This window comes from Ictidomys tridecemlineatus, chromosome 6 (genome assembly GCF_052094955.1).
Source record: "Ictidomys tridecemlineatus isolate mIctTri1 chromosome 6, mIctTri1.hap1, whole genome shotgun sequence".
Lineage (NCBI taxonomy): Eukaryota > Metazoa > Chordata > Mammalia > Rodentia > Sciuridae > Ictidomys > Ictidomys tridecemlineatus.
This window is the reverse complement of record NC_135482.1, coordinates 143,462,320-143,476,140: the sequence shown is the minus strand read 5'-3', so window position 1 is coordinate 143,476,140 and position 13,821 is coordinate 143,462,320. Positions and strand designations below refer to the sequence as shown.

The window sequence follows — 13,821 nt, the reverse complement described above, 5'->3', positions numbered from 1 at the left end:
CAAATACAGAAAGAACAGTTTTTCTCCCCTAGGGCAAATTATACATTGGGGTTAAGTAAATACCATTCCTCTTCATGACTCCTTAAAGAATGGATCATATGAGAGCAGCTACCAAAATGAGATTCCAGGCAGCATAGCTGAGAGGCTCGTATTACCATTACTCTACACCAGGAGGCATATTGTTCTCACAAATATTTTCTACTCTACTATTAAACACACAATATTTGTGACCCCAAAGGTAGCTCAAACACATCAGATAATTACTAGTAACATTTTTGTTTATATAATAAATTAATACTCAAAGTTGATTGTTTTGCGGAATAATAAATGTCCTATTTGAAATTCATGGATCTAAACCTTCCAGAAGACAGAGCTTGTGTTCCTGCTTATTTTATAGCAATCCTTTAAACAACTCTAACATTAATGCTATAGAAAACTATCTTACTGGACCCCTTTTTAAGATGACATAGTAATAAAATGGAAAATAATAAAATAGTAATAAAATGTACTCTGAAAATTTAATGTTATGCTAAATATTTTAAAATCATAATCTAAGCATATGTATTTTTAAGAAAAACAATGAAGATAAAGGAACATAAATAGATTTTACCATGTAATTTATATCAATCTTTAGTAAACTGTGATAGAATCACCAATCATATATGAAAAAGAGAAAAAAAGTCACGTCAGAAGAATATAAAAATAAAATTTTCGTAATTTGAAACTAAAACATTTCTAGAATTTTACTTCTTTTTTTCTAAGGTCTAGCAATAATTTTACTCTTCAAAACTCACAATGGTATTTTTTAACTTAAAAATTTGATTAATAATTAAGGTATAAATTTTGCTGCTTCTATGTCCTTTCATTATTGATAATGACAATTAAATGTACTCATCTCTGTGCACCAAGCCTGCATTGTGCCAAAAACATCCTTGTGGCTGTGATGTCAGTAAGGATTTAGGTTAGTCTGTACTCACAGTCTGTGTTCTCAGTCAAAATTCTACATTACTCATAAAACACACCATGAATCAAGAATAAAAGTCCAAAATCAGCCAGGCATAGTGGTGCATGTCTGTCATCCTAGGAGCTCTGGAAGCTGAGGCAGGAGGATGTGAATTCAAAGCCAGACTCAGCAAAAGCAAGGCGCTAAGCAATTCAGTGAGACTCTACCTCTAAATAAAATACCAAATAAATAGTGCTAGGGATGTGGCTCAGTGGTTAACTGCTCCTGAGTTCAATTCCAAAAGTTAAATATCCCAAAACTTTCCAATAATTTTCCAATTGTACCTTCTTAATTGAATAATCTTTGCTCCTACCTACTCCCATCTTTGCCTGACCTGATAACGTAGGCCATGACTTCTATTTTGGGTTCCTTCTCTCTCTTCCAGTTATTATATTCACTCCCAGAATTTCATTCACCTTCTATGTTGTCAGTTTTCAATTTCTAAATTAGAATCATATTCTTAGTTCTCAGGTAATTTTTCCTAGTAGTTTAAACTTTAAAATTAATTTTAAAAATGCAAATTCCTAATCTGAGTTTTTATCTCATATTCTCGAAATTACTTAATTGTGTAGTTTTCCAGTAAGTAATATGAACTAAACTCTGGGAAATACCCTTAATTATTTATTTTCTTTTATCTCCTATATTCAGCTAAATTCTCTTTCCCATCATTCAAAATCTGATTCCAACCTGTTTCAATTCACTCTCTTTTATTCTTATTTACTTGAAGAGTTAATATCATTTATTAAGCATCTACTGTGTTATGGGCCCTATAATATTTTATAACAATATTCCCAGATATTAGTAGTTCCCTTTTGTAGGTTAATAACCATACACCTCAAGACAGTGGTAGAGTTAATCAAACCTGCATAAGTGTCAAAGACAATGACATTTTCACTCCCTGCCCAACTGGCCATAATATATTTATAACACCAAGAAACCTATACTGCATATGTATATATTCAGTGTATTCATACATATACAGACATTTTATTCACTTAATTTATGCTAAACTATAACAATTTATTGAATCTTTGTATTCCCTAATCCAAGGTTTACTCTATACTAAGATCCTTTTTTTTTACCCTTATCATAAGCATTTATTCTAATTCACTAGTTATTTGTGTCAAATATCTTCTCTCCTACAAAAAAAAAATCAGCACTTCTTTTCCTTTTTCTTTGTCTATGTTTGCTTCTTTTTATGGCTTCTAACATTTTCCTTACATGCCCCCCCCACACACACACAAATTGCAAAAATTTCAGTTGCCTTAAAACAAGCTCATGGGTCTTTCAGATCAAAGAAATCAGATTGATAACTCTTGCACTAAACTGTTAAATTGTCTAACTTTAGAGTCTTGATTTTAATGTCTACCTCCAGAATAAAACATAGTAGATTTTACAGGAATGTTAGCAGAATGAAAAGGAACATGAGTAAATACATGAATGAATCTTACAAAGACAAAAGTAATAGAAAATACTAAGATACATGAAGATGCTGAAATTAGATTGCATGCATTCTCTAAAGTGACCCCTGAAAATCCCCACCACCTGGTATTTATATAACTTCTTAGGAGCCCCTATCTTTGAGTGTTGGCCCGACCTGAGACTTCTATCTAACAACAGAATATGACAAAGGTGATAGAATATTATATAGAACACTATCTTGCTGCAAACATACTCCAGATTCTCCCTATGTGACTTTGAAGAAGTAAGAAGTCATGGTGGGAGCCATTCTTCCTTCATTTAAGCCTCCAGATGAACATGCAGCTTGGCTGACTCAGTTGTAGCCTGTGGGTCCTTAGCAGAGAGCTTATCTGAGCAACACTATGACTCCTGGTTTACATCACTGTGAAGCATGGGTGTTGTTTAAGGTTGCATACTTTGTAGTAATTATTGTTATGAAGCAATCAAAAAGTAACAGAAAGATAAAGAAATGGTAGGCAAAGTTTTGGTTTATAATATAGAATTTTATTTTATTTTATTTTATTTTATTAGTACTAGGGATTGAACTCAGGGGCACTCAACCACTGAGCCACATCCCAGCCCTATTTTGTATTTTATTTAGAGACAAGGACTCACTGAGTTGCTTAGTGCCTCACTTTTGCTGAAGTTGCCTTTGAACTGGAGATCCTCCTGTCTCAGCCTCCCATGCCAGTGAGATTACAGGTGTCTGCCCCCAGGCCTGCCCTAGATGTTTTTAATCTAGTAAATATTGTGACCTTTCTAAGTTTGAGATGAAAACGGTTAATAGACAAGTTTTCAATTCAGATTTAGAAAAAAATATTAATAAAGTGAAGAACTTAAATTCTAAATTCTCATAGAACAAAACATGTAATCAAATTATATTTTTATATTGTTGAACTATTAGAACCTTATTTTTATCTTAAATTCAAATCACAGTAGGACCTCTTCCCCAGTATCTATGATATTCTCTATGGAACTCTATGATATTCTCTTAAGGACTGAAGATTCTTTAATTTATGGGCCACTGTGTAGAATTATCCTGAATTGTTTCCAGAAATCCCATGGGGTTACAAATATAGCAGGTTACAATATGTGGTCTCAGAGAAATTTTCTTCTAATTTATGTAATTTTCTCAATGTGAATACACAAAAACTGTAATCATGATTCACAAAAATATTTAATATAATATTACACAATATAATGACAAAAATCAAATTTATGTTTAATTTTGAGGTATATTGTGACCTTTTCCCCCCTGCAGGTTAGAGAATTAGCATAATTCCTAAGGAATAGAATTAAGTAATTTTATTTTCATTGACTTTTTTGAATCTTTTACTAGCTAGATTTCAGTTTTCCAAATGGCAGCTTGTCTCTCATGCCTAATTTTTTAAATGTTCATTTTTACTGAGCAAGTACATCTGGTGTATTTAAGCATATAAGGAAGAATATTTTGTAATGTAAATTTGCATAATATATATAATATATTTAATCACTTTTTCTCAGTCCTGTGTCAAGTGATTTTCATATATGTTATATCAATGCAATGGAAAAATATAATTTTACATGTATTATTAAAATTGTGGAAAATATAGACAATTAAAAGAAGAAGTTAATATTAAAACTTGGAGATAACTATAATTAACGTGGTACATTACTTCTTTCTAAATGTTGTTTATCTGGCTGATTTTGTCATCATAGCATATATTTAATTTTCCTTACTGTATTTCATGTACTTGTGGGATACCAACATATTCATTCAGTCAAAAAGTATTGCTGGCCTACTATTGGCAAGACACTGCCCTGCATAGAAAATATGGTCAAGCAGTTCTGGAGAATAATGGGGGTGACAAGTATGAATCATATGATCAAACATAATCTCTTTGAGGAAAAGACATAAGGAAAGATGGCTCCAGTGGAAAGAGCACAGACACAAAATTCTGTATTTGTTAGTCTTATCATTGACTACAAACTTTGACTTAGCCAAAACACTTCCATTTTTATGCCTCTGTAGAAAACAATGTAGTACTGAATGGGGTCTCACTAAGGTCTAATTTTAATTGACTATTACCCCAAATCAACAACAAACAAACAAAACAAAATTAAAATTACCAAAAACTGCAGAAACAGTTCTCTAACAAGTTGTTCAACTGACTAGCAAACTATCCAATCAACTTCTTAACTGTCAATTTCTTGAAATCCTTATTAAAAATAAAATTAGTGCCCTATAACTTAAAATATAACACCAGTAACAATCATCGTGTTGAGTCAAACAGTGCAATAAAACATGTATACATGGAAGGTGGTTTCTCTATATGCAAAAACCTTAGCTGTGGAGTCAGGCATGGCTTACTTATACCACTATCTAATTTATAGTATTGGTTTGGGATCATAAGAAGCATAGCAAAACAACAATTAGAATTCCTGGCTCACAAAAAGACTTCAATAAATACTAACCAAAAATATCAGGTATCCAAACTGTATTTAGTGAAACATGATTCATGACTTCTTTCAGGTAAATTCAGAGGTGCATGACAGGCAGGGCTTTGACATAGTAAATTTAATCTGCAATTTTGCACATGATTAAACAGCAGAAAATCCTTTAAAATAACATTTAAAGACATACCAGATATAAAAATAACTATTCTTATTTCTCAATGGGACAGGATTAGGACTTAATTCTGAATTAGTGCTAATAGCCCGTTTCTGATCTGATCATATAATTGTTTTTGTCTGCTTTTAAATTAGTGAAATTCTTTCCTCAGTCTACTTAATATTAAAAAAGTCTTCAATTGAAAATCTCCTTACCATTTATGTTTTTAGAATAAATGGTTGGTGATCATGTTAATAAGTTAACTTCTTAAGGAAATATGATTTATTGCTTCCTGGGAATAGAAAATCTTTGCCTGTAACAACAAAGCAAAAAAAAATAGTGTAATAAAAATTAGATATGTGTGCATCATTTCTGGTGCAGTTGGATAAATGTGTTCTCTGATTTGAATGTATTTAGGACAGAATGATAGTAGATATTTGGTTGACAAAGGGATACCAGACTTGCTCTTTGTTAAAATTCTGTTGTGTGTCCTAGAAACAGTAGTTCTGAGGTGTGTGGTTAATGCTTTTATTGATGAATTCTAGAAGAAATTTTTGAAAGACTTTATTTTACTTCAAAGATATTCAATGAAGGCTATCACCAATTTCTGTTCATCTAATAAATACATATACATTTGAAAATCTGTTTTATTTCATTTTCTCCATTTGAAACAAACTTAAATTCATAAAATATGCACATGATATGTAAAACATCTGTCTATACCTTTGTATAGTCAACTGTATCTTTAGAACAAAAACAAGAGAATAAGAAGAAATAAAAGGTGATCTCATGTATTTCATATACTGATTCTTTTTTACTTTAGTACCAGTTTTCCACTATGTTTTAGAAAATTTTAGCTCTGTAAATATTTCATAATCTATCACAACCGGTGGTGAGGATTCTCTTTTAACAAAACTACAGTTCTATTATCACTTTTAGCTAAATAAATAATAAATTTCACATACCATTTAAAATATAGCCATATTGATATTATCTGCAATTGTCTCCAATGTAATTTTTTTATAGTGGTAGAAGAATAAACAAGCTAAATTCTTGGTTTGTGGGATACCAACTCATTCTGTGATATTCAAAGCAAGTATATACCTCAGATTTCCTATAAAGATTATATTTTATGTTAACTAATAACTAATAAAATGTAGTTCTTCATCATGTTTTCTTAAAAAGACTTTGTCAAAAGAAATTCCTTTTGTCTATTTTTCACATTCACACAGTACATTTTATTAGAATGTTATATGATTGTTTTAGCAGTAGATATAATTTTACAAAATTATTTTTGAAAATAATTTTAAAATATCAATATGTTGTTTTTTCTTCCTGTATATACCCTTTTACCTAGCCCAGTCTTTTCAATATCCTTCATAAATAAGCTGTATTTTCATTGCTTAGATAAGGATGAGACAGAATGGGGAAGAAGTAAGAAAGCATTTAGCTATTTTGCAAAGTTCTAAACCTATCATGAGGTTATTTTTGTTTGCTAATGAGGCCATAATAAATAAGTAAGTTAGTAAGTAAATAGTTAAATAAATACTTGTGTTTTGGAGGGAAAAATATCAAGAAAAATAGTAAAGATCCCCAACAACAGACATTCTGTACAATCACTTATTCTGACTGAGAAGAAGAAAGAGAGGAAAAGGTAAGAATCTGAAAGGAGAGATCCCATATTGGTTGGGATTAAGATAAAAGAGTCCTTGAGGCTAGATTACATGGCAAAATACAGGGAGGCAGAAATATTTCAGAGAGTTAATGGGCCTTCCTATACATCTAAGCAATGAATCAGTAGACACCCTTACAGAAGCCTCTTTTCACTCCCATAGACAGATTCTATCAGCATAATTAATGAAGAGGTTAGGAAGACTTGATTAAAGGCAGTCTCATTTGAGACCCATATGGACCAAATGAGACAACTGACATACAAGTTGCAGATGACATAAAAGTCTGAATGTTGCAGTTATTTTTGCATAATATTGAAACTAAAATTAAGGGGTAAAAGAAGTAAATATTCTTCCATATTAATATAATGGAGATTGAAATTTTTAAAAAGAGCCAGGCACTGTGACATACGCCTATAATCCTAGTGGCTTGGGAGGTTGAGACAGGAGGAGCATGAGTTCAAAGCCAGCCTCAGTAACTTAGAGAGGCCCTAAGCAATTCAACAAGAACCTGTCTAATAAAATACAAAGAAAAACAGGGCTAGAGATGTGGCTCAGTGGTTAAGTGCCCCCTGGATTCAATTCATGGTACAAAGAAAGAAAGAAAGATAGATAGATAGATTTAAAAAGGAAAGGGAAAATGAAAACTCTTTTCCAATACATGTCAATTAGTGGCATAAGAGTGGAACCTGATACAATGAAGAAAATCCTACATAATACTTAAATTACCCACAAATTGTTGCCGAATTTGTGCATCATTTATTCTTTAATTTACATCTTGTTTCAGCTTTGTGTTCACTGTGATGAAATATCAGAGACAATCAACTTATAAAGAAGGAAAGTTTGAATTTGGCTTATGGTTTCATAGGTTTCAGTCCCTGGTTAGTTGGTTCTGTTCTTCTTAGGCCTGTGGTGACGCAGCATATCATGATTGGAAGCCCTTGGCAGAGCAAAGCTCTTCAACTTGTGGTGGCTAGGAAGTGAAAAGCTAAGAGGAAAAGGTAGGGTTCCAATATTCCCATCAAGGGCATGCTTACAATGACCTAACTCTCTCCCTATTGGGTCCCATATTCTAAAGATTTGACCACCTTAAAATAGTGCCATAGGCTGAGGACCAAGCTTTCGATGCATAAATTCGGGGTAGTACTCTGTATCCAAATTTTAGCACATGTGAAGCCCTTGCTCATTTATTTTTTATAAATCAAAAGTTGGCTATAATATAAAATGAATAATGCCAACAAACCAAAACCTTAAAACAGGAAACAAAGCAGAATAGTGTATTTCCATGTCACTGCATATGTGTATTCAGAAATAAGAATTTAAGCTTAAGTCCAAAGTTTCCAAAATCTTTATTGCATGAAACCATTATACTAATTTCTTTGAAAAATACATAATGGAAATTAGTTCTAATTTGTAATGATTTTTAAGTGACAAACATTATATTTTGGGGGAAAAATAAGGATCCTTACAGGTACAATACCTTTACTGAGTAACTTTTCAGGTAATACTGATAGTAACTGCTGCCATTTCACTTGATACAAAATATGGCTCTTCTAAAATTGTTACGAATGCAGACAGAAAACTTCACTAAACAAAGGGAAACAGTTGAGATCTACACAGCAAGATGTTTGCTGGTGATGATTACTCTATCAATTCCACTTCACTCTGCTTCACAAATTCCTCAATTACCAAAAAAAGTGATTGTGAAATTTAAATATATCAATAATATCCAAATATAAATTATTTAGTTTTTATCTCTTGATATTTCTAGGCTATTGATACAGGAGGCAGACATTGACACAGGAGCTTAAAATTAAGTCCTATGAAGTATTAGCTACCAGTGTCCCTTAAGGCTCCTGTTTCCCTTTCTTGCTCTTCTCCTTCTTTTTCAATAAGAAATAAGGAGTGTGTTTCTACCAAGAAACCCTGCTGCTTCTGGCTTAGAGACATTCCATGGATCATTATTTTCCTGAGTGAAGTCACTATGCTGGACTGAATATTGGAGTATGCAAGGTTGTGTCATTCCTTGGGCCTCTTTTTCCATATGACTACATTGGTAAAAACTCTGGGGACTTCTTAAAGCAGGCTTCAAAGGTGCATATTTTTTTTCTCTAGACTAAGAATCTCTTTTGTCTTCTCCCATTTGGCACCTGGCCCAGTGCTATTGCCCAAGTCTAAGAAGTCATTATGTGAGTAGCTACACATATTGGATAAAGTTCTAGCCAAAGGCAATTTAACTTAAGCATACTTTCAAAGCTAGGGAAAATGTGTGCTCACTCTCACGCTCTCTGTCTCTGTCTCTGTCTCTCTCTCTCTCTCTCTCTCTCTCTCTGTTTGGAAGACTCAAACATGGGCTTCCTCATGTGTGCATTTAGAAGAAAGCAGAGGAAGATCAGTGAACATTGTCTCTAGTCTAAAAACCAACTTGTCTGTTCATTGGTCCAGATCAATTCACCAACCACCAACAAAGTACTAATTTTGTCTCATTCTTACTAATTTTTTGTCTTTCCTGAATGTATATTCTCTTTAATGACTTGAGAAAAAAAATGATAGCTAGAATGTGCTGGGGCCTGCTCAAAGTATTCAAAATATCTTAATTCTCTTGACAAACTAAGATGAAATTTAATATTACCACACATTTTAGTAATATTTTTTTCCATAAAATCTTCATGTATTTTTCTTGAATTTATGCTCTACAACATAACCATAGTTTTTGTGGAAATATATATTTAGATGAGCATTTGTATTTAATATTTTTTCTCCAAATCTGTCTTTGGTTTGTAGTACTCTGGGAGTCAAAAGACAAACATCAGTTTCTTTTGTGCTTGTAGATTGCAGCTATGATAGTAATTATGTGTGTGTGTGTGTGTGTGTGTGTGTGTGTATACACACATATGATAGTAATTAATATATAACAAGATTTTGCTACATTTTAACAAAATACTTCAGTTGGCTCTGGCTTACCACAGACACAATTCTATGACAAATTACAAAATATATAACTGTAACTCCAACTTTGTCCATTTCATTAATGAATCCTAAAATCTGCTATTGCTTTCTAGTTGAATATTTTAAAATTCCTAATTCAATTAGTTAACTAGAAAATTCCCCAGGGTTCAACAACTTCTGAAACCCACTGATTAAACTTATAGCACTCTTTAACCTGCATATATCTAAAATATCCTATTCTGCTAATTTTTTTTTTTTAAATCATGAAACACTATGAAACACTACTTCAGGAAAGGGTAAAACATTCACCTGTAATAACATAAATATATTGAAGGTATTTCTATAAAATTGCTTTGGTAAACTATATAGACATGTCCTAAAACATTTTAGGTTAGTATAGTGTGAATTTTTTTTTTAGTGGTGCTGGGGATTAAACCCAGAGCCTTGAGCATGTGAGGCAAACACTGTACCAACTGAGCTATGTCCCCAGCAAAAGTGTGAAATTTTTTGTCTTTATTTTGACTGAAAGACAAGAAGATTCAACCCATCCCACATAATTGTTTAAGAGGCAGTGAAGAACTAGTTTTGAGACTATTAGCTTAATGCCAATAAAAGATATTTTATGACAGAGAGGAGGAAGTTGTGATTGGAAAAACAGATCAGAACAAGCTGCTATCATTTCCCCCGACCCCTATAAGGGGACAAATGGATGAAAATTGTGGTAACAGGAGTTTAAGAGAATAATTCTATAAAATGAGCCCGCTATAACAACTCCCCACATGCTTTGCCCAAAAGCAATCTGCCTGCAGCCCTATCTGGCCTGAGGGACAGGAAATTCCTCAATGACTTGAGGCAGGGGGTGGAAGGTCTGGCAGTGAGTGTAGGTAATGAAAGATGGAGGTTGATAAGAAGAGGGCTGGTTATCAAAGAAAAGACCACATGTTGTTAACAGCTAACCTCTGGGATAGGGATCCACTATCTAGCCCAAGGAATTGCTAAGGAGATTAGCTCCTGTGCTGCTCCTTCCAGCCCTTAGGAGAAGAAGAAAGAGAAAGTGGGTGTTTCTGGGATCTATAAGATACACCACACCCACTTATGAGGAAACCCAGCTCTGTGCCTCCTTCATTGCAGGTATATCTGTTGCCTCTATCACTTCCTTCAATAAAACTTGCTTTCTACACTTGCCTTGACATTTCTTGGGTGTTTAATCTTCAACACCAAGGCAACAAGAACCCCATCCTGATCTATAAGACAAGTATCACCCTTACCTTTCCACTGGAGTCTAGAAAAGATTGATTCAACGGAACCACTTAGATTCCTTGTTGTTTATTTATACTGATGAGTGCCAAGAATCTAGAAATTTCATGTCTTTTATTTTCCTTATACAAATGCACTTGTGTTTCCTATACAAAAAAAAAGATGTAGAACATGAAACAGTAAGAGTCAGAGCAGGCATGGTGTTTACTTAGGAGAAAGAAGATGCAAATGTAACTCCACATGTATGATATTAACTTATGAGAAAATCAGCACCCAGACACAGTGGCAAGTTCACATGGAGTGGAAGTTACAGGTAGAAGCACACCTACAAGAGATCTCTTCCCTGGATAGAAAGGCACCTTAAAATCCTGGAAGTCAGAGAACAGAACACCAAAGCTGGATTACAAGAATGAAACTAGTTAAGAAAGCCCTTTTGTACTTTTTACCTCCTCATGATATTCCTACTTCAATCACAGAAATGCCAGAGGCACTTTAATATCTGAAGCAGTGGGAGCCAAAAAGCTACAAAATTAGGAAAAATTCACCATACCCCTATTTCCCATTTTAGACAACCGGTTTGAAGCAGATTTAAAATGAATTAAAAGACAAACAAACCAAAAATTTCCCACCTTCTTTCTCTCCTTTTTTTTCCTTTTTTTTTTCTTTTTAGTTTGGATATTTTCTTTTTATGATGGCAATTTATGTTTCAGATCATTTTTAATTATACATCAAAAGTGGAAGAAAGTTACAGATATTTTTTGTATATCCCTGACCCCAAACATGGACAGCCCCCACCCCCCACTATCCACATCATTAACTAGGAAGAAAACTTTTAAGTAAAATAAGATAGAAACTATGCCCATTACCCTGAGATACTGAACATTACAATTTTGAGCATTTTTTAAAATAAAAGTGAACTACTCAGTTAGATTTTTTTATTTTATATTACATATATATTGGACAAAAACAACCTTTGCCCAAGATTTCCTCCATTGCCTAAGAAGAAGCAACACTACAGAGTTTTCTTTGAATGAGCAATTATTCCCGAGGTAGTGTGGATGTGTGGAGGAGGAAGGTTCTGGTAGAATATACCTTATCAAACATCCAAAATGAATCCAAACTCAAATAAAGGAAAAAATAATAATACAAAGCAAAATTATTAGCTTGTCTCTTCACACTTATCTTAATAGCTATCTAACGATTTTTTTATCTATAAATTGTTATTTGGAAAATATCACTGCATAAGACAATATATACGTATATGTACACACACATATATGATTTTTCTTTTATTATATTCTACTTAATAGTTACTTTATGAATTCTAAAATATGTGCTTTTATTTTATGAATTCTAAAATATGTGATTTCACAGTGTATATCTTTGGTATCAGCATATCTTGCAACTAATGGCTTCATTCAATGATACTTGTATCATTTTTCTTCTTTTTTAATGGTTCATAAAATAAAAATGAATCATAGAATTCAACAGCCAGTATATCAAGCATAATACACTTTATCTATTTCAAAGAATATAACAATAAAGTCAGCAGAGAATGACTGAATGTCCATCTAGCCGAACCCTAGGATCACTGTTACAAACCCAAGTGCACAACCAAACCAGAACAACACCAAGGAGTCAAAGTGCTGAAGAGGACTCACCAGAGTTGGGATCGGAATTGCCATCTGCCTCTGTCCTCTTGTCCGGAGAAGCCTGGTCGTAGAATTCGTCCTGTGGCTGAACCAGAGGAAGAGGGTGTGAGATCAGGGTTCCACTACCCACCGGCTCGTGGTCTCCAAGACCACTGTCACTGCAGCTTTCCTGGGAGCCATCGGGGAGGTGAAAGGTAACACGGCGCTGCGACTACAAAGAAGATCACAGGACATGCTGATTAACACTCCTCCCACATAAAATGTTTTATGTGCACTGGAACACAAAATCAGACAACTTTCAATAAATGACACAGTATAAAACCAAAATAAGACTAGAGCAAAGCTAAGAACAAGCATTCATTATTCGCCATTTATTAGTTAATATACAACTGGCAAACTACGACAAAGAATTTCAAACTTGTATAATTCAAGATTATCAAACTAAAGCAAAGCCTTTGAAAAGTGTAACAAGAAAAGCAAAAAAGAATACTTATACCAGTCAACAAAATTATAGAAAATCTCTAAATAAGAAGAAATATGCAGATATATTTGCTGAATAGATCTGAATAAATGCATAAGTAATGCAACATTTTATTTCTTTTGAATGATCAAGTACTGTGCTTATTTGAAATTTTTACAGCAATTTTTGCAATCAATGTATTTCCCATACTTTTACATCCTGTTTTTAAAGAGCAATTTTTATATCTAAACCAATACTGGAACAATTAATTTAAATTAGTTTAAATAACCAAGTTCTGTGAAGTTGCAATTGATGTTGTTTTCTTCATAAAATAGTTTTAAAGAAATTCTTTTATAAAAATACCTTTCATAATCATGCCTTTGTGAAAAGAATTACATTTTTCCTTAGAGATTAAACGTGTAAACCATTATTGCCCATGCCCATATATTTCAACCAGTTTTTGGTTTTGTAATATTCTAGTTGAAAAGTATTCAGAATATTATTTTGTATCTATTTGTATCATGTCATTCTCAGTAGCAAGCTAAATGTTTATATGGTTACTTCAATAAACGTTACTACTTTAATAAAATAAAAATATGCATTTCAGTACAGATCACAGTTTAGTTCTCTTGGTGAATATTCTTTTAGCTAATGTAATCCATGAGATGTGAGAATATTTACAGCAAACTGGAATGAACACTTAGGCTTTAGGGAATTTCATGAGAGTAGTAAATTTGTGCTATTCTACTGAGCTTAATTTTCATTCTGCTTTAACAGCC

At 33.0% G+C, this 13,821-nt stretch overlaps 1 protein-coding gene across 9 annotated transcripts in view; it reads right to left on the bottom strand.

Moving 5' to 3' along the window:
• Pcdh9 (protocadherin 9) overlaps window positions 1–13,821 on the bottom strand; it is an 848,769-nt gene that overhangs the window by 291,292 nt on the left and 543,656 nt on the right. For 5 of the 9 annotated variants that reach the window (XM_021728993.3, XM_040281422.2, XM_021728994.3 and 2 more), the window contains one exon: window positions 12,592–12,793. In XM_021728993.3, coding sequence (XP_021584668.2) covers window positions 12,592–12,793 — 202 coding nt within the window. The remainder of the gene's footprint in view (window positions 1–12,591; window positions 12,794–13,821) is intronic. The other 4 variants (XM_040281424.2, XM_040281426.2, XM_040281425.2 and 1 more) reach the window with 1 other exon arrangement.